The following is a 23656-nucleotide window of genomic DNA, read 5'->3' on the forward strand; positions in this document are numbered from 1 at the left end:
GATAGAGGAAATGGTACTGGTGTAGTGTGTTGTGGGTGGTGCGGTGGTGGTGTGTGTGGGCGCGATGGTGTGGTGGTGTTATCGGCACAGTGGTGCCCATGATGGTGGTGGCAAGGGGTTGCGATGCTTGTGTTGGTGAGGTGATGGTGGTTTTGGAGGCAGTGGTGTCGAACCATTGTTGTGTTGTTGATGATGATGTCGGTAGTGATTGTTGCGGTGGCGGTGACGAGTGGGGGCATCTGTGACCGACAATTAGATGTCTGTGACTAAAAAATAATTTGTGAACGATAAACTGTGACATATGTGACTCATAGATACAATGTGACTTGTAATTTGAATGAACTGTGACCTCGAAATAATATGTGATTTACAAAATTTTGATTTGTGACCACGAAATAATTTTGTGATCAATTAATTTGACGATATGTGACTAATAAATAAATTTGTGACCTATAATTATGAATATTTGACCATTAATCGTGTAAGTATGACTTTATTATCTTCATTTAATAAATATTTTAATTAATTAAATATAAACCTAGTTTTTGAATTTTAAAAGTATCTATCTGATTTTTGATTTGAGGTAAACTTAACACCTGAGATGTGAACTCTTCCCTATTAAAAATTGGGTCGATGACCCACATTAAAAAATTGGTCCAAAACCCACACTAGATTAGGGCAGATATCAATCGTTTTCCTCAGCTCCTCCCATCATTTTTCTTTCTACAACTGTTCGTCTTCTTCTTCTTCTTTTTCCTTCAACTGCTTCTTTCTACAATACCTCAGCCTTCCCCAACTCCCCGTCTTTCGCCGATTTTTCCCTTTTGCTGCCGTGTCCAAGTGCAAAACCAAGGATCCTATCCATATCTCGTGTCAGTATCCGTGTCATGTTGTATCGACATGGACACTTCTCCATTTTTGAAGAGTCTGAGCATCATAGTATTCACCGTTACTACATTTGTCCTCCTAAAATGATTCAAGAATATATCAAAATACATGAATCAACTAGTACAACGTATCTCAACATGCATGAATGAACTTAATTTAAAAATCAAGTATACATTTCAACACCTGCCCTTAAACTTGATGTATGGTAACTCCGAGCAAACTTTGAAACTTCACAAATGCATCAATCTTCAATAGCTTGATGAAAATGTCAACAATCTGACCTTGAGACTTCACAAACTTTAACTTCGTGTATTGTTTGTCAACAGAGTCTCAAAAAAAGTAATACTTCATGATATGCTTACTTCGATTATGAAAAACAAGATTTTTAGCCAACGAAGATGCTGACTTGTTATTAACAAAAAATTTTGTTGGATCACCTTGTTGTAAATGAACTTTCTTTAACAAAATGCGAAGTCAAATCGCGTAACAAATGCAAGATGCAATTGCAACATACTCTACTTCATAACTTGAGAGTGTAACAATAGGTTGTTTCTTTGAAGACCATGTAAAAGTCGTATCTCCTATGAAAAATACATCACCACTTGTATATCTTCTGCCCAATTACTGTCACTATATCTTACAAGCTTGAAATTATTGGAATATAAATAAAATAAACCATAGTGAATAATACATTTGATGTATCGTAAAACTCTCTTTATGGCTTTCAAATGTATTATGGTCGGATTCTCCATGTATCGACTAACGAAACTAGCATGAAACAAAATACCAGATCTTGTACATGTCAAGTATCCCTAAATTTCCAACAAGCTCTTGTAAAGAGTCGAATCAACTTTCTCACCATCATCAAATCTCGATAATTTTATTTCACAATCAAAGGGGATGCTAACTGGCTTGCAATAATCTATTTTGAACTTTTCAAGAATTTTTTTAGCATATGCTTCTTGAGAAATGAAAATTCCATCTTCTTATTGCTTTACTTCAATGCCAATGTAGTATAGCCCAATATTAGACATTTCAATTTATTTGGCCATAGTTCTCTTGAATTCATTGAATAATTTAAATTGTTGCCTGCAAAAATTAGATCATCCACAATTAAGATATTACCATTAGAATTGACCTTTCAATAGAGAGAGCATGTTTATAAGGTCATTTAATGAATCTGTTTCCTTGAAAGAAATTTGTCGAGTCTTGAATTTCATGCCCTTGGTGCTTGTTTTAAACCATACAAAGCTCTTTTCAACTTCAACACTTTGTCTTCGTGCCGTTTCTCAAGGTAATTAATTTCTCTTGTAGAAATTCATTTAAGAAGGCTAATTTTACATCCATTTGGTGAATCTTCCATCTATTTTATGCTGTCATGGTGATAATCAATCTAATTGTTTAAAAACGAGCGATAGATGCAAACAATTAATCATAATCAACACCATGTTTTTTTCCTTTAGCATTTAGCTACTAATCTTGCTTTGTATTGTTCAACTATCACTACTTGCATTCTTCTTTTCTTTGGAAAACCACTTAACTCTAATAGGCTTTTGACTATCAGGAAGTGAGGCTAACTCCCAAGTATCATTCTTTTCAATGGCTTTGATTTCTTTATCCATGACTTTCTTCCATTTCTCATTTTGAATGGCATCATCAAAGCTTATAATTGCGTAATCGACAAAGACAAAAGAGAGTTAATTCTTCAGATGTTGAGTTTTTCCTAGGTATTATCATAAATCTCTTGAAGACTCCTATATCTTTGAGGCCCATCACTTGAGGATGATGAAGGTGTATCATGACCATGACTTGATGATAGAGTCTTTGGTGGTGTTGGTTGAGGTGGAACCTCTCCAATTTTTTCTTCAATATCATCAAAAGGAAAGAAATTAAAATTTCACCTTGTTGATTGTTCCAATCCTAGATGCCATCTTCATCAATTTCGATATATCTACTAATGATCACCTTCTCATTCTTCGGATTGTAGAGTTTGTAACCTTTCGATCTTAAATCATGGCCAGTAAAGATGTATTTCTCACTCTTGTCATCTAATTTGCTCCTCTTTTCTCTTAGAACATGAGAACAAGCAATGCTTCCAAAAACTTGTAACACACTTTACTTGAATCCACTCTATGATTCTTGTGGAGTCATATGTTTTATATTTTTAGTTGGCATTGATTAAGTAAATTCACAGCACATTGTACAGCTTCAACCCAAAATTCCTTTGACAATTGTTTGGTCTCTAATATGCTTCTTGCCATTTCCATGACAGTTGTTTTCTATCTGCTATGCTATTTTGTTGAGGTGACATAAGAACAATCAAAGAATGATGTTTTCCATGTTCTTCATAAAGTTTTTTTTTAAATTTTGCCAATGTATTCCCCACCATGATTCGAGCATAAAGCTTTAATCTTGTATCCACTTTGATTTTCTATGATGACCTTGAAGCTCTTAAAATTCTCAAATGCATCAGACTTCTCTCTAAAAAAAAAAAAAAAAAAAAAAAAAAAAAAAAAAAAAAAAAAAACACGATTTTTTAAAAAAAAAAAAAAAAAAAAAAACCTTTTAAAAAAAAAAAAAAAAAAAAAAACCTTTTAAAAAAAAAAAAAAAAAAAAAAACCTTTTAAAAAAAAAAAAAAAAAAAAAAACCTTTTAAAAAAAAAAAAAAAAAAAAAAACCTTTTAAAAAAAAAAAAAAAAAAAAAAACCTTTTAAAAAAAAAAAAAAAAAAAAAAACCTTTTAAAAAAAAAAAAAAAAAAAAAAACCTTTTAAAAAAAAAAAAAAAAAAAAAAACCTTTTAAAAAAAAAAAAAAAAAAAAAAACCTTTTAAAAAAAAAAAAAAAAAAAAAAACCTTTTAAAAAAAAAAAAAAAAAAAAAAACCTTTTAAAAAAAAAAAAAAAAAAAAAAACCTTTTAAAAAAAAAAAAAAAAAAAAAAACCTTTTAAAAAAAAAAAAAAAAAAAAAAACCTTTTAAAAAAAAAAAAAAAAAAAAAAACCTTTTAAAAAAAAAAAAAAAAAAAAAAACCTTTTAAAAAAAAAAAAAAAAAAAAAAACCTTTTAAAAAAAAAAAAAAAAAAAAAAACCTTTTAAAAAAAAAAAAAAAAAAAAAAACCCGAGTTTTTAAGAAAATATCAAAAAATAGCATGAAATAATTATTTTACCAAATGATGATGGTTTGATTGCGCCACAAAAATATGTATGCACCAATTCAAGAAATTTTGTTGCTCGGTAACTAGTTCCTCTTGGAAAAGCCTTTCGGGATTGCTTCTCAAAGAGACATCCTTCACAAAGTTGATTTAGATGATGAATATGTGGAAGTCCCTTCACCATGTTCCTGTTTGCCGGGAGATTCGAACCATCAAAATATAGATGTCCAAGTCTCAAAGGCCATAGCTATGTTGAATTTTTAATACATGCCTTCATATACTTAACTTTTCCGCTTTGAATGTTAAACAAGACATTCGGTTCTTTATCATTGGAACTCTAGCTATCAAGTTCCCGTTTTGTTCTCGAAGTGTCATTTGTTGATTTCTCATTCGAATGTCACATCTCTTCTCCAAAAGTTGGTCCAAACTCAAAGTATTTATTTTCATAGAAGGACCATAACAGGCATTAGAAATATATTGACGTTCCCCATTCTTCATTTGAATAATAATTTTACTTTTTCCCTTGATTTCAACCTCTGATGCGTCTCCAAAAGTGACATGGTCATTTAATCTTCAAGCTCCATGAAAATAGATTTGTCTCTATACATGTGGTTACTTACCCTTCATCTAAATATTGAGCATGTTTACCTCCTTGCACTTTGTATGCCAAGGCTAATTTTGCTTCTCCTTTTTCGTTATTTTCAACATAATTGGACTGCTTCTCAATAATTTTATAATTATACTCCCATGCAAAATGCCCAACTTTGTAACAATTGTAACATTCAATTTGGGACTTATCATATCTTCCACCATTATTTTTCTTCTCCTTCTCTTTGAGAATTTTGTGTTCCTCGTCCTCTCAAATCATATAATTGTTGATAATTCCCTTAATTATCGAGTGAATTTTGGTAATTTCTATCTCCTCTTCCACATCTTCTCCCTCGTTGGCTCTTATTATTCTTCAACAATAAAATTGAATTTTTCATGTAAAAATCATAGAATTTTTCCAATCACTTAAAGATCATTCATTTCATCTCCATATCTTTCATTGACAACTACCAAAACTCGTAAAGTGTAATAAGAAATTGACTCTAGCTCTTTCATGGAAAGCCTTTCATATTCTCCCCTCAAAGATTGGCAATGAACTTTTTGACTTTGCTCGCATCTTTGTAGGTATTTTCAAGAATGTTCCATGTTTGTCTTGTAGTATAGCATTCGAAATCTTTTTAAAAATTGTATCATCAAGCGCTTAATGAATCACAGTAAGAGCTTTTTGATCCTTTCTCTTAGTTGCTTGCGGTAAATCTATTTGGGCTTGAGACAAGCTAACTTCATTTTGAAATTCAAAACCTCTCTTCATCAAGTCCCATAATTCTTGACTTCCAGGATATGCCCTCATACAAATACACCACGTAATATAATTGTCATTTAAGAGTCAAGGAAAAGGAAGAGATTTATTATTTGCCATCTCTTCTTCTCATACTTCTATAATCTCGCTCTGATGCCACTTTTGTTGAAATCTTGGAGATGACATAACTCCAAGAGATGAGAGGATACAATCTAGAGAACATCTAACTTTTACTTTTTGAATTGACTTGTACAGCAATGCTTGAATCATAAGCTTTTTATAAGCTTTACAAAGCATGTACCAATCTAATACATGTATTCACCATTATTACAGTCTTCCTCCTAAAATGATTCATGAATATATCAAAATACATCAATCAATTAGTAAATAATGATGCATGAATTAACTTAAGTTATAAATTAAGTTTATATTTCTAACAATATAGGATCTCATAAAACTAAAATGGAAATTATATAAAAACATGTTACACGTATTATATATTAAGACTTGGGATTCCATCTTAAAATATCAACCTTATTAAGAGGAGTTGTCTAAACTCTTATGTGTTGGTCTATATTTCGATACTTAATCGATATGAGATTTATTTCTAAACATACCTTTGCAAGATGGTGGCTCTTGAGCAAACCAATCTTGAAATCCGATTGTCTATTTTTTAATCTTAATCGGATCGAATTACTCATTAGAGTTTAATGGGTTCTGAAACCATATTAAAACATAGGGTTTCCATCTTAAAATCTCAATCTTATTAAGGGCCGTTGGTAATGGCTTTTACTTTTGGTTTTGGTTTCAATAGAAGAGATTTTGGAGGAAGCTACCTTAATTTTTGTTTGAGAACTAATTTTTAAAAGCATTTTCTACTCTAGAAGTGCTTTAGAGAAAATTACATTGGACTAGCTGTCAGACAGTGAGTTTTGTAGTAATTTTTTTTTCGTGTCTATTCCATTAGACCCTTCACAGAATATATAGATACAGGGGGGAATAATTTCAGGGTCTACTGTTAGCCTATACAATTCACACGGCTGACTTCATGGTGGATCCTAGAATTAAGGGATTTGATACAGGCATACAGCTAAGGTATCTATTTTCTAGTGATTCTAATAACTCACTCCAACACTCCCCTTCAAGTTGGTGCATAAATATCTCTAATGCCCAACTTGTCTAGGGAGTTATGAAAGTTCTTACTAGAGACTGCCTTTGTGAGTACATCTGCCAATTGATCTTCCTACTTGACAAAAGGAAATCGAATAATCTTCTCCTCAAGGTTCTGCTTAATGAAACGCCTATCTATTTCCACGTGCTTTGTTCGATCATGCTGGATAGGATTTTGTGAGATATCGATGGCAGCTTTATTGTCACAAAATAGGTTCCATCTCCATGCTAGGACCAAAGCCAATCTCCACTTGTAACCTTCTGAGCCATAGCAGTTCACACGGCCCTTTTGCCATGCCCCTAAATTCGGCTTCAGCGCTGGACAGAGCTACTACCTTTTCCTTTTTACTTTTCCAAGTAACTAAATTTCCTCCCACGAATGTACAGTAACCTGAAGTGGATTTTCTGTCCAAAATATTCCCTACCCAATCTGCATCTGTGTACCCTTAGATATTCAGGTGATTATTCTTAGAGAACATCAGCCCCTTTTCCTATAAGGATTTCAAGTAGCAAAGTATTCGGATCACCGCATCTATATGCTCGTCACTCGGATTATGCATAAATTGGCTCACCACACTTATGGCATAGGCAATATCGAGGCGAGTATGTGACAAATAAATAAGCTTTCCCACCAATCTTTGGTAACTTCCTTTATCCGTAGGCACCTGGTCCGTGTGTTCTGTGAGTTTGTGATTTTGAGCTATAAGAATGTCTTGCTGGCTTGCACTCTAGTAGCCCCACCACAAAGTAGGTCTAGCACATACTTTCTTTAAGACAGGAAAATGCCTCTTCGTGACCTTGCCACCTATATTCCCAAAAATACTTAAGTCCACCTAGATTCTTCATTTCAAACTCCACTAACAATTGCTCTTGTAGTCTTGAAATTTCTTCGTCATCGTCCCCTGTAATAACCATGTCATCTACGTAAACAATTAGAGCTGTCACCTTCCCTTGCCGATGCTTTAAGGAGAGAGTGTGATCTACATTACTTTGATTAAAGCCATACTTTCTCATAGCTAGGCTAAATCATCCGAACCATGCCCGAGGTGATTGTTTCAACCCATATAATGCTCGTTCCATCTTGCATACAACCTTATTTCCAGAAGAGGATGTATAGCCTGGCAGGATATCCATATAGACCTTCTCTTCAAGATCGCCATGGAGAAAGGCATTTTTCACGTCTAACTGGAGTAGTGGCCAATCTAAGTTTGTCACAAGAGATAGTAAAACTCTAATGGTATTTAGTTTTGCTACTAGTGAGAAAGTCTCCATATAATCTATATCGTATGTCTGTGTGAACCCCTTTGCCACCAGCCTTGCCTTGTATCGATCAATGGATCCGTCAGCTTTGTATTTAATTGAAAACACCCATTTGCACCCCACTATCTTCTTCCCTTCAAGCAGTGATATCAAATTCCACATATTATTTTTCTGTAAAGCTTCCACCTCCTCCTGTATGGCATGGGCCCCACTTAGGATCGGCTAAGGCTTCCTCCACACTATTTGGAATATGGCAAGAAGATAATGTCTTTGTGAAGGTCTTAATGGGTCCAGATAAATTTTGAGTGGATACATAATTCGCAATGGGGTATTTAGACCTCTTTTCTTCTTCATCAAGGGAGTATCTGTTAAGTGGCTTTCATCTATTTTGCCTGAAAGGTAGAACATATTCTACAGGAGCATTCGGGTCAGTAGTTACCTCAGGATTCTTCTCAGTAGGAGAGTCTGGTACTATAGAGGGAAGGGGTTCTTGACTTTCTTAGTTTATAGACTCTCCATTGACTAGACTTCTTCACTACCAACTTCGGCTATGTCTACATGCTGCAGTTTTGTCGTTTCATTATTTTATATTCCTTTGACTTCAATTTCATGCTCTTCCGTTTATCTCTTGTCATTAGTGGTAGCTGGAGCTGCTATTAACCAATGCAGCTCTTCATCCATAGACTCCCCCTGAAGACTGAATTGGGCACCACGGGAGAGAAGAAAGGCTCGAATTCAAGAAAGTAGCATCCATTGTGGTATAGGTTCTGTTAGTAGTAGGATCAAAGCATTTGTAGCCCTTTTTATGTACCCCGTAGCCCAAGAACAAACATCTGACAGCACATGGATCAAGCTTAGTACGTTGATTTTTGTGGAGGTGAACAAAAACCAACAACCAAAAACAGGAGGAGAGAGCATCAGCACAGTGGGAAAGGGAACATGAGAGGAGAGCACTTGCAGGGGAGTTTTAAAGTGTAAGACCTTGGAGGGCATGCGGTTGAGTAGGTATACAGCGGCAGCCACTGCATCATCCTGGTGATGTGTTGGAACATGTATGTCGAGGAGAAGAGCACAAGTTGTCTCCAAGATATGGCGATTTTTTCGTTCGACGACGTCATTTTGTTGTGGGGTCTGAGAACATGAGGTTTCATGGAAGAGACCTGCTAGAAGTATGTTTGGAAATGGCGATTGACAAACTCCCCTCCATTATCTAACCAAAGAACTTGAATTTTAGCTAAAAATTGGTTTCGACTCATTGCATGAAAAGCATGAAATATTGGAAACATCTCATCTTTGGTCTTCATAAGGTAAAATACGTCATTCGGGTGCAGTCATCAACAAAAATTACAAACCAACAATGACCAGATAGAGTAATTCTTGGGGAAGGTCCCCAAACATCAGATTGTATTAGAGCAAAGGGAATTGTACTTTTATTCAAACTGCAGGGTAGGAAATTCTATGGCTCTTAGCCAAAATACAAGTATCACATTTAACCTCAACATTATTTAAATGTGAGAATAAATTCGAAAATAAGTGCTTCAGGTAACCGAATGATGGATGCCCCAAGCGACGATGCCACAACCATATTTCCCATTCTTTACTACTCTGATGATGCACGTGATGTGCTATTCCTCGGCTGAGATCATCTATGTAATATAACCCCCTCCTCTTAGTACCATGCCCAATAATCTCCTTGCTGAGAACATCTTTAAGAAGACAAAAGGTAGGATAGATTAGTACTACACAGTTGAGTTCTTCCGTTACTTGACTTACAGAAATTAATTTATTTGATAATGAAGGAACAAGGAAAGTGTTAGAAAAGAAGAGTGAGGGTGACAATGGCACGGTTCTAGCCCCTGTGACTCGATATGAAACTCTGTTTGCATTAGCAATGCAGGTCCGCCGTGGTTGAGTTGTATGTGAGAAGTTCTTGGGATTATAAGTCATATAATGTGTAGCCCCAGAGTCTATAATCCAAGCACCCGCATTCTGAGAATTAGTACTACAAAAAACTTGTCCACAGTTACTTCGATCCATAGAAGTGGAAGAATCGGTTAGAGGGATAAGTGAGAGTTGAGGCTCGACCGTGACTACAGCAGCTTTGCCGCTGCCTTCCTCAAGTGCTGTGGTGTCTCTTTTCTTCTTAGCTTGCAATTCATGCCACCACTTGGGATACCCATGCAATTTGAAGCAGGTATCACGAGTGTGTTTGGTATTTCCACTGTATTTACACTTTTCTCCATCAGATAGGCCCTTTAACTTGGAAGATGTGGTGTGTTTCCCAGTCACCAGCTTTGGTAGTTGGCCAATTTTCGAGCTCTTAGTGGCCATAACAGTGCCGCTGGTTATAATCTTTGTCCTAGATGCCATCACAGCTTGACGAGAGTCATCCCTTTGAACGTTTGCATAAGCCTGCTCGACTGTGGGAAATGGCTTTGGTTGGAATACATCACTCCGAATGTTATAGAGTCGGTCATCCAATCTATCCAAGAAAGTGTAGACTCTTTCCTCCTGTATTAGTGAATTGTATTTTTATATATCCGTTGCACGCTCCATGAGATTAGGATGTCGGAAGTCTATCTCACACCAAAGCCCTTGTAAATCATTGTACTATTTTTCAATTGATCCTCCTCCCTGCAGCATCCGAGTTACTCTACGCCGGAGATCATAGACTTGTGAAGTATCAGCACTATCAAACTATGTAATAGCAATGGAGAGCCACACCTGTTTGGCCATTGGAAAGCTGATGAAATTCACGACCAGAGATAGGTCCATTAAGTTTATCAACCATCCTTTCACTATCGCATTCTTAGTACGCCATTTACGAAATGTCGGATCTGTTTCAGGCGGTTGAGGAGAATCTCCGGTAATATATCCCAGCTTATCCTTGCCTGAGATGTACATCTCAGCCACCTAGGATCATAGGGCATAGTTGGATCCATCCAACTTAATGCTGATCAGTACAGTAGGGGAATCGGTGATTGTGAGGTGGTCTGGGCTTTTGTCAAAGCCTCTGTCATTTTGCTCGTAAGGTTGTCAAGAATGGAGTCAGCAAGAGTGTTTGGTGGCTGTACCAACTCAGTGGAGTCAGCCATGGATTCTGAGCTGTATGGGATCCTTTCTCAGTCAGGTCACAGGAAACCAAGACCATGCGCTGATACCATGTCAGACAATGAGTTTTCTGGTAATTTTTTATTTTTTTGTGTCCATTCCATTGGACCATTCACAGAACATATAGATACAAGGGGGAATAATTTTAGGGTCTATTCTTAGCCTATACAATTCACATGGCTGACTTCATGGTAGATCCTAGAATTAAGGAATTTAATATTGGCATACAGCTAAGGTATCTGTTTTCTTGTGATTGTAATGACTCACGCCAACACTAACTTCCTCTAAAAATTCTTCTAACTATTAGAAGCGTTTTTATAAAATTCGCCAAACATGTTCAAAAGTAGCTTTTAAATCTCAAAAGTTCCTTTTGCTTTTGAAAACCCATGCTAAATGAACCTTAAGAGTAGTCCAAATTCTTATATATTGGTCTGTATTTCAATATTTAACCAATGTGAGATTTATCTCTTAACATCTTACATATCTATATTAGTCTACTACACATATGATAATACTCTTAAGTTGAATCAAAATATATATGGGTCAAAGGTCTAACTTTTCTTACATTAATTTACTTTAGTGTTTACAAGAATTTCATTAAGTAAATAATGTATATGCTTCTAGAATCTTATTTACTTAACAAGCATAAATTAACAATCAAAGAGTGTGTTGAAGCTGGAAATAGAAACAAACCATGGTGTGTTAATGATAATCGAAAAACATAAAATTAAAATAAAAATAGAAAATAGAACATTTAGAGATGAAGAATTAACATACAGTCCACCCATGACAAAGGCAAGTCCTGCTGCATAAATTCTTCCTCCAGTTTCTCCTTTGTGCATGATCAGTTGACTTCCATACCAAGCAAGTAAAGCCCATATTGCAAAAGAAAGTCCAGTACTTCCTACGGCAAGACCTTTTGCGATTCCTTGCTTCATTCCGAGCTTTTTAGTCCGGTCCAGTACTATCGAATATTTTTCAATAATACTTCTCTCAGCAGTAAATGAGTATACAGTTTTAATGGAGCTTAATGCCTGCTCTATAATGGAATTTGCTTTGCTGTATTCATTGAAGCTCTTTTTGGATAAGTAAAGAAGGTATTTTCCATAAATCATTCCTGGAATGATCAAGAGAAGTACTGTAGGAAACGCCACCAAAGACAATCTCCATGAGAAATAGGCTGAAAATGCAAGTCCTGAGACGAATGCTGACATGTTCATCAAGAATTTGGGAACCTATAATAACTTAATAATGTTAGAGGGGCCAAGAATTTTCCAGCTTTTCTCATTTTTCATATGGAAAATTCTCAGATTCCTACAATTAGATATTTGTAAAGATCAAGAAATAGAAAGCTATGTTGGAATTAATGCACTTTGGAATTGATATTCAAACTATACTTTTTAAAGCATTTGAAAGTTAATTTTAGAGATTTGATGAGTCATTTTTAAGTTGTAGTTTCAATGTAATATTTATTTCTTCACCTCTCACTATATAAGGAGGTAACAACACCTCATCTCCAATAATAATAATAATAATAATAATAATAATAATAAAGAACTCTACAATGGCAACTGAATTCAAGAAATTCTTGTTAAATAATTTTTTTTTTTCCTTCAAATTGGTATCAGAGTAGCGCTTGATTTATTGGGTTCAAAACAGTGACATCTTCTGCTGGAGAAATTAGTTCTCTATCACAATCGATGCTTTCAATATTTAATGGAAATAATTATGCATATTCAAAGATCAAAATGAGAAAAATATTGCTTTCTGAAGGTCTTCGGAATATCATTATTTTAGGGTTTATAGAACCAGAAGATGTTGATTTACTTTCTGCTATAGACAAATTGAGACTTAACGTAGAAAGAATGGTAGATGCAAAAGCACTCTCTAGAATTTTGTTGTAGTTTGACCCAAATTCTAGTGGGTATTGAAGTTACTTGAAGTGGTCTTGAAGAGGTCAAAGTTATAAATCAGGAAGAAAAGTCATCGCATTTTGCCGCTCGAGAAGTAGGCAAACTTTTGGAGCAGGGAGCTATCATCGAGCTCTCGCTCGAGCGACAGGACTGCCGCTTGCCTAATGCTAGATGGCGCTCGAGCGACAGTACCATGCGAGATTTTCTCTTTATGTCAATTTCACACGTATTTTGATCTAGTTTCCATCTTTTAGTTAACTTCTAGGTTTTGACATGTCCCCTATAAATAATAGACTCTTCATTCAATTTAGTTATTCCTAAATTGTTGTAACAGTATTATTTTCTCCATTAGTTGTTGAATAGAATACTCGGTTCTCTGTCAATCTAGTTCTTTTCTTTAGTCTTATTTTTCGTGTGCAATCATATACTTCATATTGTGTTATATCGCTTCCCGTTTCGTAACAAGTGGTATCAGAGTCATTGGTTGTGATTTTTTTGTTTAAGGTTTTTTTGTCATCGATGGCAACCATGAAGTATGAATTTCGCTTTCATATTGCAATACAAGATTTTCGTTGTGGCAAGTGAAGATACGAGTTGTGTTGGCATAGATGGATTTGGATGATTCGTTGTTGAGATTTGAAAAAATATCCACAACTTGGACAACAGAGGAGAAAGAATTGAAGGCTCGTAAGGCACTTTTATAGATTCATCTTCATCTCTCTAACAATATTTTTCAGGGCGTTTTGAAGGAGAAAACAGTAGCTGCATTGTGGTTAAAGATGGAGCAATTGTGTATAACTAAAAGTCTGACGAGCAAATTGCAACTGAAACAAAGGTTGTATTCTCATCGCATGGAAAAGGCGAATCTTTGGAAGATCATCTGGTTGTGTTCAAGGAGATCGTCGCTGATTTGGAGACATTGGAGGTAAATTATGATGATGAAGATTTGTCCTTAATCCTGTCGTGTTCGCTACCTGCTTCGTTTATTTTGTTTAGGGATACGATTTTTTATAGTCGTGACATACTAATTTTTATAGTCGTGACATACTCATTTTTTATAGTCGTGACATGCTCATCATTGAAGATGTGTATGATGCCTTGTTCTCAAAGGAGAAGATGAAGCATCTAGTTAGATCTGATTTCAGAGATGGAAAAGGTCTTATTGTTCATGGTGATCGACGAAGGGATAAGTTAAGGTCAAGTTTCAATAACCAAGTTTTCTATTATTGCAAGAAGAAAGGACATATTAAGAGAGATTGCGAGAAATTGCAGAATAAGAGTACTTCGACTGCAAATTATAGAAAGCAATCAAACACTTCGGATGAGGCCAACATAGCTGAGGACTATTTGAATTATGGAGATCTCTCGGTGATGACTGACATGGAATCCAAACCTGATGAGGAGTGAATTTTAACTCAGTTTGTGCGTTCCATATGTATCCCAATCGGGATTTGCTTGAAACCTATGAAACGGTGACGCAAGGTGTCGTTGTTATGGATGACAATAGAGCTTGTCGGGTAGCTGGCATTGGGAGATCAAATTGAAGCTGGTAGATGGAACATGTAGAGCAATTGAACACGTTCGACATATTCCAAATTTGAAGAAGAATCTAATTTTATTGAGTATTCTTGATTCGAAAAAGTACACACTCTCAAGAAGAGGTGGAGTCTTGAAGGTCATCTTCCAAGGCTGGGCAGAATCGGTGAAGAAAAGTCAGCAGAGGTTTAGTACCTTCGGTGGATATGCAGTTTGGTACAGTACTTCTGGGATTTGGCTCTAGATCCATATTGAAAAATACTATTCGGTCGAGTTTGGAGGATATGGATAATTCCGTTTTGCCACCATTGTCCTCGGTTACATCATATTCAACTACTAGGGATAGACCCATTCGAGATAGGTACGGGAGTGCTGATTTGGTTGTGCATACTTTTGGAGTTTTTGAAGTTGATGAGACTAGCAATGGGCCTTCGGTGAAAGCGTTGAGAGTTAATTCTGCTATAGGGCGTGTTTCAACCCCTTTTGGTAATTTCTAAATTCTTCGTAAATTTTTGGGAACCCGGTTGGATACTGTAGAAGAGGAAGAGTATTTTTTGTGTGATTGGAGAAGTTTGGTTCGGGTTGAAGAGTTCAGTTGTTTCGTTGAAGTCGGATTTATTTTTCCATGTGGAGAAATTTTGGAGTTTCATTCGTTACACCAAAATTTAGTTCAAGGTGGAGTTTAGTTGTAGTTTGACCCAAATTCTAGTGGGTATTGGAGTTTTAGTTGAAGTGGTCTTGAAGAGATCAAAATTAAGAATCGGGAAGAAAGTCGTCGCATTTTCGCTAGCTGGCCGCTTGAGCAGTAGGCAAGTTTTTGGAGCAGGGAGTTGTCATCTGCATGTCGTCGAGCTCTCGCTCGATCGATAACGCCACACGAGATTTTCTCTTTATGTCGGTTTCACGCGTATTTTGACCTAGATTCCATCTTTTAGATTACTTCTAGGATTTTAACATGTCCCCTACAAATAGTAGTCTTTATTCAGTTAGTTATTTCTGAATTGTTGTAACAATATTATTTTCTTTTGGTTGTTGAATAAAATACTAAGTTCCTCTGCCAATCTAGTTCTTGTCTTTAGTCTTGTTTTCTGTATGTGATCATATATTTCATATTGGGTCATATTGCCTCCCCGTTTCATAACAAACTCAAAATGCAATCTCACTTTCCATTTTTCCTAGAATTATTAGAGCCAATACTGCAAAGGAGGACAAGGAGATTTTAGAGAAAAAGTTTCAATGTGATAGCAACGCAAGAAAAATCAAACTCCAATCCCTGTGTGGAGTTTGAAAATCTCAAAATGAAGGAGTAAGAATCTGTCAAGGATTATTTTTTTGAGGTCGTCCGAGCGGTAAATCAAATTCAAACCCTTGGCAAAGAGATGTCTGATCAGAAAATTGTTGAAAAAAATTCTCATTAGCCTACCAGAAAAAATTTGATCTTCTTGTTGCTGCGATTGAAGAATCAAAAGACATTGAAATGCTGTCAATTGAACAATTGATTGGTTCATTAGAATCACATGAGTAACGAAGATTAAGGTGAAATGAGCATCACATCGAGAGTGCTTTTCAATCAAAGCTTTCAATGAAGTCACAACAGCTTCAAAAGAGAGGAAATTTACAGAATGAGCAGAATTCGAGTAATCAGAAGATGTTTAAAAGGGGAGATTTAAGTAAGAAATATTACCAGAAAAGTAATAAATGTGCAGATGACAATAGTCCTCCTTGCAAGATTTGTGAAAAGTCAAATCACAGTACATCTGATTGTTGGCATCAAGGTTAGCCTCAATGCCACTACTGTAAGAAATTTGGTCATATTGAAAAAAATGTAGAGACAAAATGTTCAAGTGAATTTTTCGAAAGAAGAAGATTGTGGAAATTTGTTTTATGTTTATCGGTCCACTTTTGAAAATAAATGCAGCACATGGTATCTTGATAGTGGTTGTAGTAATCAAATGTCAAGAAATCAGAAAATCTTTCTGGATATTGATTCGTCCATAACCTCAAAGATACAAATAGGGAATGGTTCAATTATTGATGTAAAGGGAAAAGGGATTATATCTGTTAAAACAAAAAAGGGTCCTAGACACATTTGCGATGATCTTTATGTTCCAGACTCGGAGCATAATTTGTTTAATTTTGGACAACTCATCGAAAATAGTTACTTTGTTCATTATGAAGATGGGTCTTGCACAATTTGTGATCAAAAAAATGTTGTTATTGCTAATGTTAAGATGAATAGCAACAGAAATTTTCCAGTTGAATTTTGATATGGAGTTCTTTCTCTCAGAAGCCTAGTTGTTGATGATATTTTGTCATTTGAATTTCAATGGGTTGAAGCTGTTGAAAGAGAAGAATTTTTATATGACTTCCTGGAGTGGAGACCTAAATGAGTCCTTGTGAAGCGTTTATCACAGGAAAGTAGCAGAGAACTTATTTTCAAGAGCAAGCATCGTGGAGAGCAAAAAAGCCGCTGGGGTTAATTCACAAAGAAATTTGTGGCAAGATGGAAACTATTTCCTTCAATAAAAATAGGTACTTCCTTATATTTGTTGATGATTACTCTTGTATGACATGGGTTTATTTCCCTAAGGGAAAATCAGAAGCATCCTTGGTGTTTAAAAAATTCGAAAGTGGTAGAACGATCCAAGTAACTCGAAGCGATCTAGAGGAGAATACACCGCAAATGATTTTGAAGATTTTTGCAAAAATGAAGGTATTTGGAAGTAGATGACGGCTCGCTATAGTCCTCAGCAGTGGTGTTTTCCAAAGGAAAAATAGAACAATCGTGGAGATGGCCAGATCAGTGATGAATGAGAAGAATTTACCAAAAAACATTTTGGGTTGAAGCAATTAAATCTGCCGTTTACATACTCAACAGATGTCTGACAAAAGTAGGAAAAAATATGATCCCATTTGAAGCATGGAGCAGTATCAAACCTTCTGTAAAGCATTTCAAAATTTTCGGTTGTGTTTGTTATGCTCATTTTCCTCTTGAAAAATATCAAAATTTGATGAGAAGAGTGAAAAATGCATTTTTGTTGGTTATAGTAATAACACAAAACCGTACAGATTACCTAATGTTGCGACTAACAAATTAATTGTTAGTAGAGATGTAATTTTTCACGAAGATGCAGTGTAGCATTGGAAAGAAAAGAAAGTGCGGGAAGTTCCATATGTAGTTGTTCAAGAGCAAATCTTTCTCTTTCACCTTCAAGTTCTTCAAGAAATTAAGGTGATTCATCTAACGATTCTCCATCTAAAAGAACAGGGATGTTGAGTGAAATTTATGAGAACCACAATTACTCAATAATTCAAACAGCAAGTTTTGTGGAAGCAGCAAAATTAAAGCAATGGAGGGAAGAGATGCACATGATTGAGAAAAATTGAACTTGGGAGCTTGTTGATCGTCCTAAAAACAGAGAAATTATGGGAGTTAAATGAATTTTCAAAACAAAGCTTAATTAAGACGGTGAAATTCTGAAGTTCAAGGCGAGACTTATTGCAAGAGGCTTCACATAAAAATCAAGTATTGATTTTTATGAAACTTTTTCTCGTGTTGCAAGACTTGAAACAATTAGAACTTTACTTGCAGTTGCTGCTCAAAAGAAATAGAAAATTTGTCAGCTTGATGTTAAATCTACCATTTTAAATGGTGTTCTGAAAGAAGAAATTGATGTTAAACAACCCGAGGGCTTTATTGTTGAGGGTGTAGAAAAGAAAGTTTATAAATTGAAGAAAGATCTTTATGGATTGAAGCAAGCCCCTCGATCTTGGTATGAAGAAATCGAAAAACACTTCATTTCAGATGGTTTTCAGAGAAGCAAACTGAGCCTATGCTGTATGTTTTATCCAAAGCTGGGAGTGTGCTTATTGTCTCTATGTATGTTGGTGATTTGAAATTTAAAAGGAATATGATGGAATCTTATGAAATAAGTGATTTAGATTTGTTGCATTGCTTCTTGGGAATTGAAGTTTCTAAAGGAAAAGAAAGGATGGAATTTTTATTTGTCAGAAAAAATATGCTAAAAGCATTCTCCAAAAATTTAACATGAGCACTGGTAAAGCAGTGGATACTCCTCTGGTTATAACGAAAAATTATCAAAAGATATTTGTGGAAGAAATGTTGATGCATCCTCATACAGAAGTCTAGTTTGTAGTCTTCTTCACTTGACATCCACTAGACCCGATATTATGTTTGTGGCAAGTGTTCTTTCCAAATATGTGCAAGAGCTAAGTCAAACTCATTTAGGGGCTGCAAAAAGAGTCTTGAGGTATTTGCAAGGAACTCTTGTCTATCGCATCATGTACAAGACAGTGGAAAATTCAAAATTGATTGGTTATTCTGACAGTGATTGGGCCGGATGCTTAGATGAGACGAAGTCCACTTCTAGCTATGTTTTCTCTCTTGGATCTGGTATTTGTTCTTGGGAATCGAAGAAGCAGAAAATAGTAGCACAATCTTCAGCAAAAGCAGTGTGTGTTTCAACATCTAAGGCAACTTCTCAAGCAATTTGGCTTAGAAGAGTTCTTGAAGACTAGGGAAAAGCAACACGATTCAACTATTTTGTTTTGTGACAACAAAACTGCAATTGCTATGGGAAAGAATCCGGTTAATCATGAATGTACCAATTCACATTGCAATAAAATATCACTTCATCAAAGAAGCCGTTGAGAATGGATAAATTCAGCTAGAGTATAGCGAAACAGAAGAGCAGTTACCAGACATTCTTACGAAAGCACTTCCCAGAGACAATTTCTTTTTTCTTAGAGGGTTGATTGGAGTTACAAGTTAAGTGCATTAAGGGGGAGTGTTGGAATTAATGCACTTCGGAATTTCTATTCAACCTATAATTTTCAAAGTATTGGGAAGTTAATTTTAGAGATTAGATGAGTCATTTTTCAGTTGTAGTTTCAATGTAATATTGATTTCTTCACCTCTCACTATATAAGGAGGTAACAACACCTCATCTTCAATAATAAAAAGAAAGAGCTCTGCAGTAGCAATTCAATTCCAGAAATTCTTTATAAGAGCCCGTTTGAGCCCCATTTTTATTGAAAAATGCATTTTCGAATAGATTGATGGAGAATGTGGTTAAAAAGTATAGAAAAGTTTAGGGTTTGCATGTAATACTATTTTATTGAAAAATGTGTGGTTGAAAAGAAGAGATAGAAAAACATATTTTGGAAATAGTGGAGAATCAAACAAGGGCATCAAACAAGGGCTAAACAATTTTTTTCCTTCAAGCTATACACATATGTACCTTCTCACTTAGAACTTCCTGTATGAGACAAGCTTCCTTTGAAATGCTATTAATGATTTCTGATGTAGTTGCTTCCTGAGAATCAAAGAATCCAACTTCTTGCCTTAAAACAGCTTCCAAATACTTGTAACGAATCTTCAAAACTTGTCGCTCGCTTGTTTTGCTCCAGCAGTAGCCTTCTGCAGTGTTTTTTCCCCCAAAAATAATAAACCATTTCATTAGATGTACATAGAAAATGAAAAATAGAGATCCATCTTTTCTTTACAAACTTTTAATTTTTTCTTAAGTTTAATTTAGCGCAAGAACCAGATTTTCCCCTTCACTGATCTCTACCCTGTCCATTGATAGAAACCAAAAAAAAAAAATGGTGAGGGGAGGGGTAGACATATCTTTACCAAGCATAAATGTAAGACACTTGTTTATAATGCCATGTAAAATTACAAGAACTAATAAGGCCAAGAAGAAATTCACCCATAAATGCAACAGCTGTGACTGCTAGTCCCAAGTAGACAAAGTATAAACTGCACTGCAAAAGGATCAAAAACAAAGAATTGAATCAAGAAATATATAATTCAACATAAGAGAGAATCTGCGATTTAAGGCTGACCTTTTCAACTCCATTCATGAAATTCTCTTGATTTTGCTTCGAATTACTGTTTCCCAAGCTATTGAAAAGTTTGCTAACATAAATCAGTAAACAGTTTGGTAACACGCCATCTCCAATGGCTCCAAATGTGCCCATCAACACAAGCAAAATGTCAAGCCAATCAGCATATCTGAATATAATGAAAAACGAAGTTCTCCGGCTCCCAGCCATCTCTCCTTTCTCTTTCAGTTGGCGTCCGAAGAACACATTTTAGCACTAATAAGATCTATGTCAAAGCTAACAATTAATTTTTAATGGGATTCAACTTTTATCAAAATCTAATCAGAACATGATTTTTACCTAAACCAAAAAGCGGCTAAACCTCAAGCAAAAAATGAATATTTGTTTATCAAATTGACCATAAATTAATAACCAAGAACTAATACATGCAATAGAGGAAATAATGACCATATAAAGTCCATCAAGTCTCCCACTTTTCACTCATCTTTTATGTATTAGTGAGAGTCACTTTCAATACCACCAATCCTTGTTTTTTTGTCTACAATAATTCATTATTTAAGGCTTTAAGAATCTAAGCTTTAGCTTTCAATAATGGAAAAATCGATTAGCCCTCATGTTTCCACGACTTTTCATACTCTTACGCCTCTCTTGCACGTATCGATCGATTGGTCCGGTGAATCACGTTGTCTTCTATAGTAATTTTACTCTTTAACCTCCATGATAAGATAAACATAAAAGGAAAATAAAGAAGGTCCTCTTTTGCTTCAACTGCCCAGCTGTGGATCCTAACTTCATCCTACTTTACTAGGAGCACTTTATTTTAAGTTACAGTTCTCTCTTTCTCTACTTCTTTGCACGCATGATTGAGCTAAGTTGTTGTTGGGATCATTGAATTTAAGGAAGAAAAGGACTGTCTCTAATATGTAATCTATTACACAAAAATATGTAATCTATTACACAAAAAGAATGTGTAATCTCACTGAACAAAAGTCTATTGTATTTATAAAAATTCTTGCACTTATATTTACTTGCAAGACTTGAACTCTTAACTATTTTCCAAGTCCAATGCAATAATATCTTTAATGCTAAAAAAGAATAAATTTGTGTGCCATCTTCAATTTTACTACATCTAATACATGTTGCAGGAGATGAATATGAAGCGATGAATTCCCTGTAAAATTTATTTACTTTATTTGCATCAATTTTATAATTTTAGGTGGCATGCACGTGAACAAAAATCCACCAAAAAAGGACTTGCAGGACTGGTTCCACAAACACCAAAATTTTTAACTACTTCAAAATGGAATTTCCTCAATTAACTCGGCGCCTATATTTATTTTCTTTAACTTTTTTTTCCAGTATTTAACTTGGAGCCAATACTTAAGTATATTTTCCTTTTAAAAAAACTATGGGATCATATAGAATTTGAATTCAAATGATACAGTAAAAAAAGCATTACTATATGCTATTACTTCAGCCAATTTCTTTTGTGTTGGTGGTGCTTTAAAGAAAGCTTTCTTTTAAATTAAGAATAATTTCAAATAAAGTAGCAATAATTGTGCAACACCTTTCATTTTCAGGTTAATCGAGAAGGATCATGCTACATGTACTTACACTTTTGTACAAAAAGTCTTACTTACACTCACAATAGGGGTGGGGACCACACGGCCGGCATTTTTGAATTCATATGGGGTTCGCATTTTTTGTGAGTGTGTGTAATCCATTTTATCAAAGTTTGTGAGTACATGTATATTAATCCAATCAAGGATACTTATGAAACGTGTTTGGTTCAAATTTTGTATGATTTATCGTTATATCTTAGACTAAAAATGCAAGAATTTGTCTTTTGTTTATATTTCAAAGTAATTAAACACACAATATGACAATATAATGGAAAAAATAATGGACTTCAAATACATACCAATTTATACTCAACTTTATCAAATACGGAACGCAGCTTAGTAACATCTCTCATTCTCTTGACCAACTAGAGTCGAGTTAAAAGTTTGACAAAAACACTAAAACATAACTTAGTCGAGATTGTGTGACTAGTTCACTTTTCTATTCTATTTAACTTTCAAGCTCTTTGTTCAATCCGAACATATATTGGAGTGGCATCAAGTTCAATTCTTCCCATCCAACTCAATCCTAACTGAGCCTAGTTGAGACTACTCTATTAGGGTCTAGTTTGAACGGTTCACAAGGAATTGACATCATATATACTAAGGTTAAAGCGCACTACAACAAAAAATTAGCTTTTCACGGCATTTGTTTATGGCATGCATTTAAGGCATGCCATAACAAAAATGTTTTTACAAGATGTCTTAAATGTGTTCAGTGATAATCCAATTACTTGATGTATTTACGGCATACATTTAGTGCACGTAGTAATTGGTCTATTTTATGACGTAATTTTCAAGCATGCTGTAAATGGTTTATTTGTGATTTTATTTAAAAAAATTTAACTATTTATGACGTGCATATTGTATAATACCGTAAAAATGTAAGATAAAAACTGGAAATTTTTAGGACATAAATTTGAGCACGCCGTTTAAATTGGTTTTTCTTTTATTCTTTTTTTTTTTTTAAAGCAATATTTTTTACGGAATACATTTGAGCAGTTCATGTTTCTCAATAATAATTTAACTTCAGTTGTACCTACACCTGTTCAGAAAACTTCTTGGCTTTTTTTTTTTTTTCCCGGAACTCTCCAGTTACGCATCGACATGTGTACAGCCTAATTTTAACCCTATATTTCAACTTGTTTATGTAGCATTTATGAATTATTCATATCACTATGGGGTGTTATTCATTTCAATTTCTATGGTTAAATAGTAACATCATTAACCATCTAAATGGTATTGGAAGTATCTCTCTTCTTTCTTGAGCGCCTTGGTTATGTGAGCACATGAGTAATTTCAATTGATCAGCCAATTCAATTTCATAATCAGTCTGGTTTTTATGTGTTGGTAAAATTAGTTGACCAGCCCTTATTTTGCAATAGTTGTCTACATTTTGGCATATTGTATTGGACAATGCTCAATACTTTTATTTATTGAATTTATGGAAAACGTGATTATTCCATTCTTTAATTATTTAGGTTTTTTAATCAAATAAATTAATATTTTTAAAAAAATTAAATGGACATTTACGTCTTGCAATTAAAGTACATCGTAAAAAATATCATCTTTTTATGGCATGGGGGTGCATGCCATATAAAAGTTAGTATTTACATCATGCGTATGCAAACCATAAAAAGTTAGTATTTATAATGTGCTTTTCATTTTTTTAGGGCATGAAATGCATGCGGTAAAAAGAGGTAAGCATTTACAGCATAGCTTTACACGTGGTTCACCTGCATACAGTAAAAAACTTTTTACAACATGCAAAACACACTATAAAAAGCAAACTCTGT

General features: G+C 34.7%; 1 protein-coding gene across 2 annotated transcripts in view; it reads right to left on the minus strand.

The window, feature by feature from the left end:
* LOC111399412 (putative ABC transporter B family member 8) overlaps nt 1-20686 on the minus strand; it is a 35503-nt gene extending 14817 nt beyond the window's left edge. Inside the window, exons 1-5 of one of the 2 annotated variants that reach the window (XM_023026711.1) lie at nt 20581-20686; nt 20242-20476; nt 20106-20160; nt 19635-19813; nt 11702-12159 (exon numbers count right to left, since the gene is read on the minus strand). In XM_023026711.1, coding sequence (XP_022882479.1) covers nt 11702-12159; nt 19635-19813; nt 20106-20160; nt 20242-20451 — 902 coding nt within the window. In that variant the 5' untranslated portion in view covers nt 20452-20476; nt 20581-20686. Of the gene's footprint in view, nt 1-11701; nt 12160-19634; nt 19814-20105; nt 20161-20241; nt 20561-20580 lie in introns of those variants that run through there. The other variant, XM_023026710.1, reaches the window with a different exon arrangement.
* Between the last annotated feature and the right edge of the window lie 2970 nt (nt 20687-23656).

This window comes from Olea europaea, chromosome 9 (genome assembly GCF_002742605.1).
Source record: "Olea europaea var. sylvestris chromosome 9, O_europaea_v1, whole genome shotgun sequence".
NCBI classification, from domain to species: Eukaryota; Viridiplantae; Streptophyta; class Magnoliopsida; order Lamiales; family Oleaceae; genus Olea; species Olea europaea.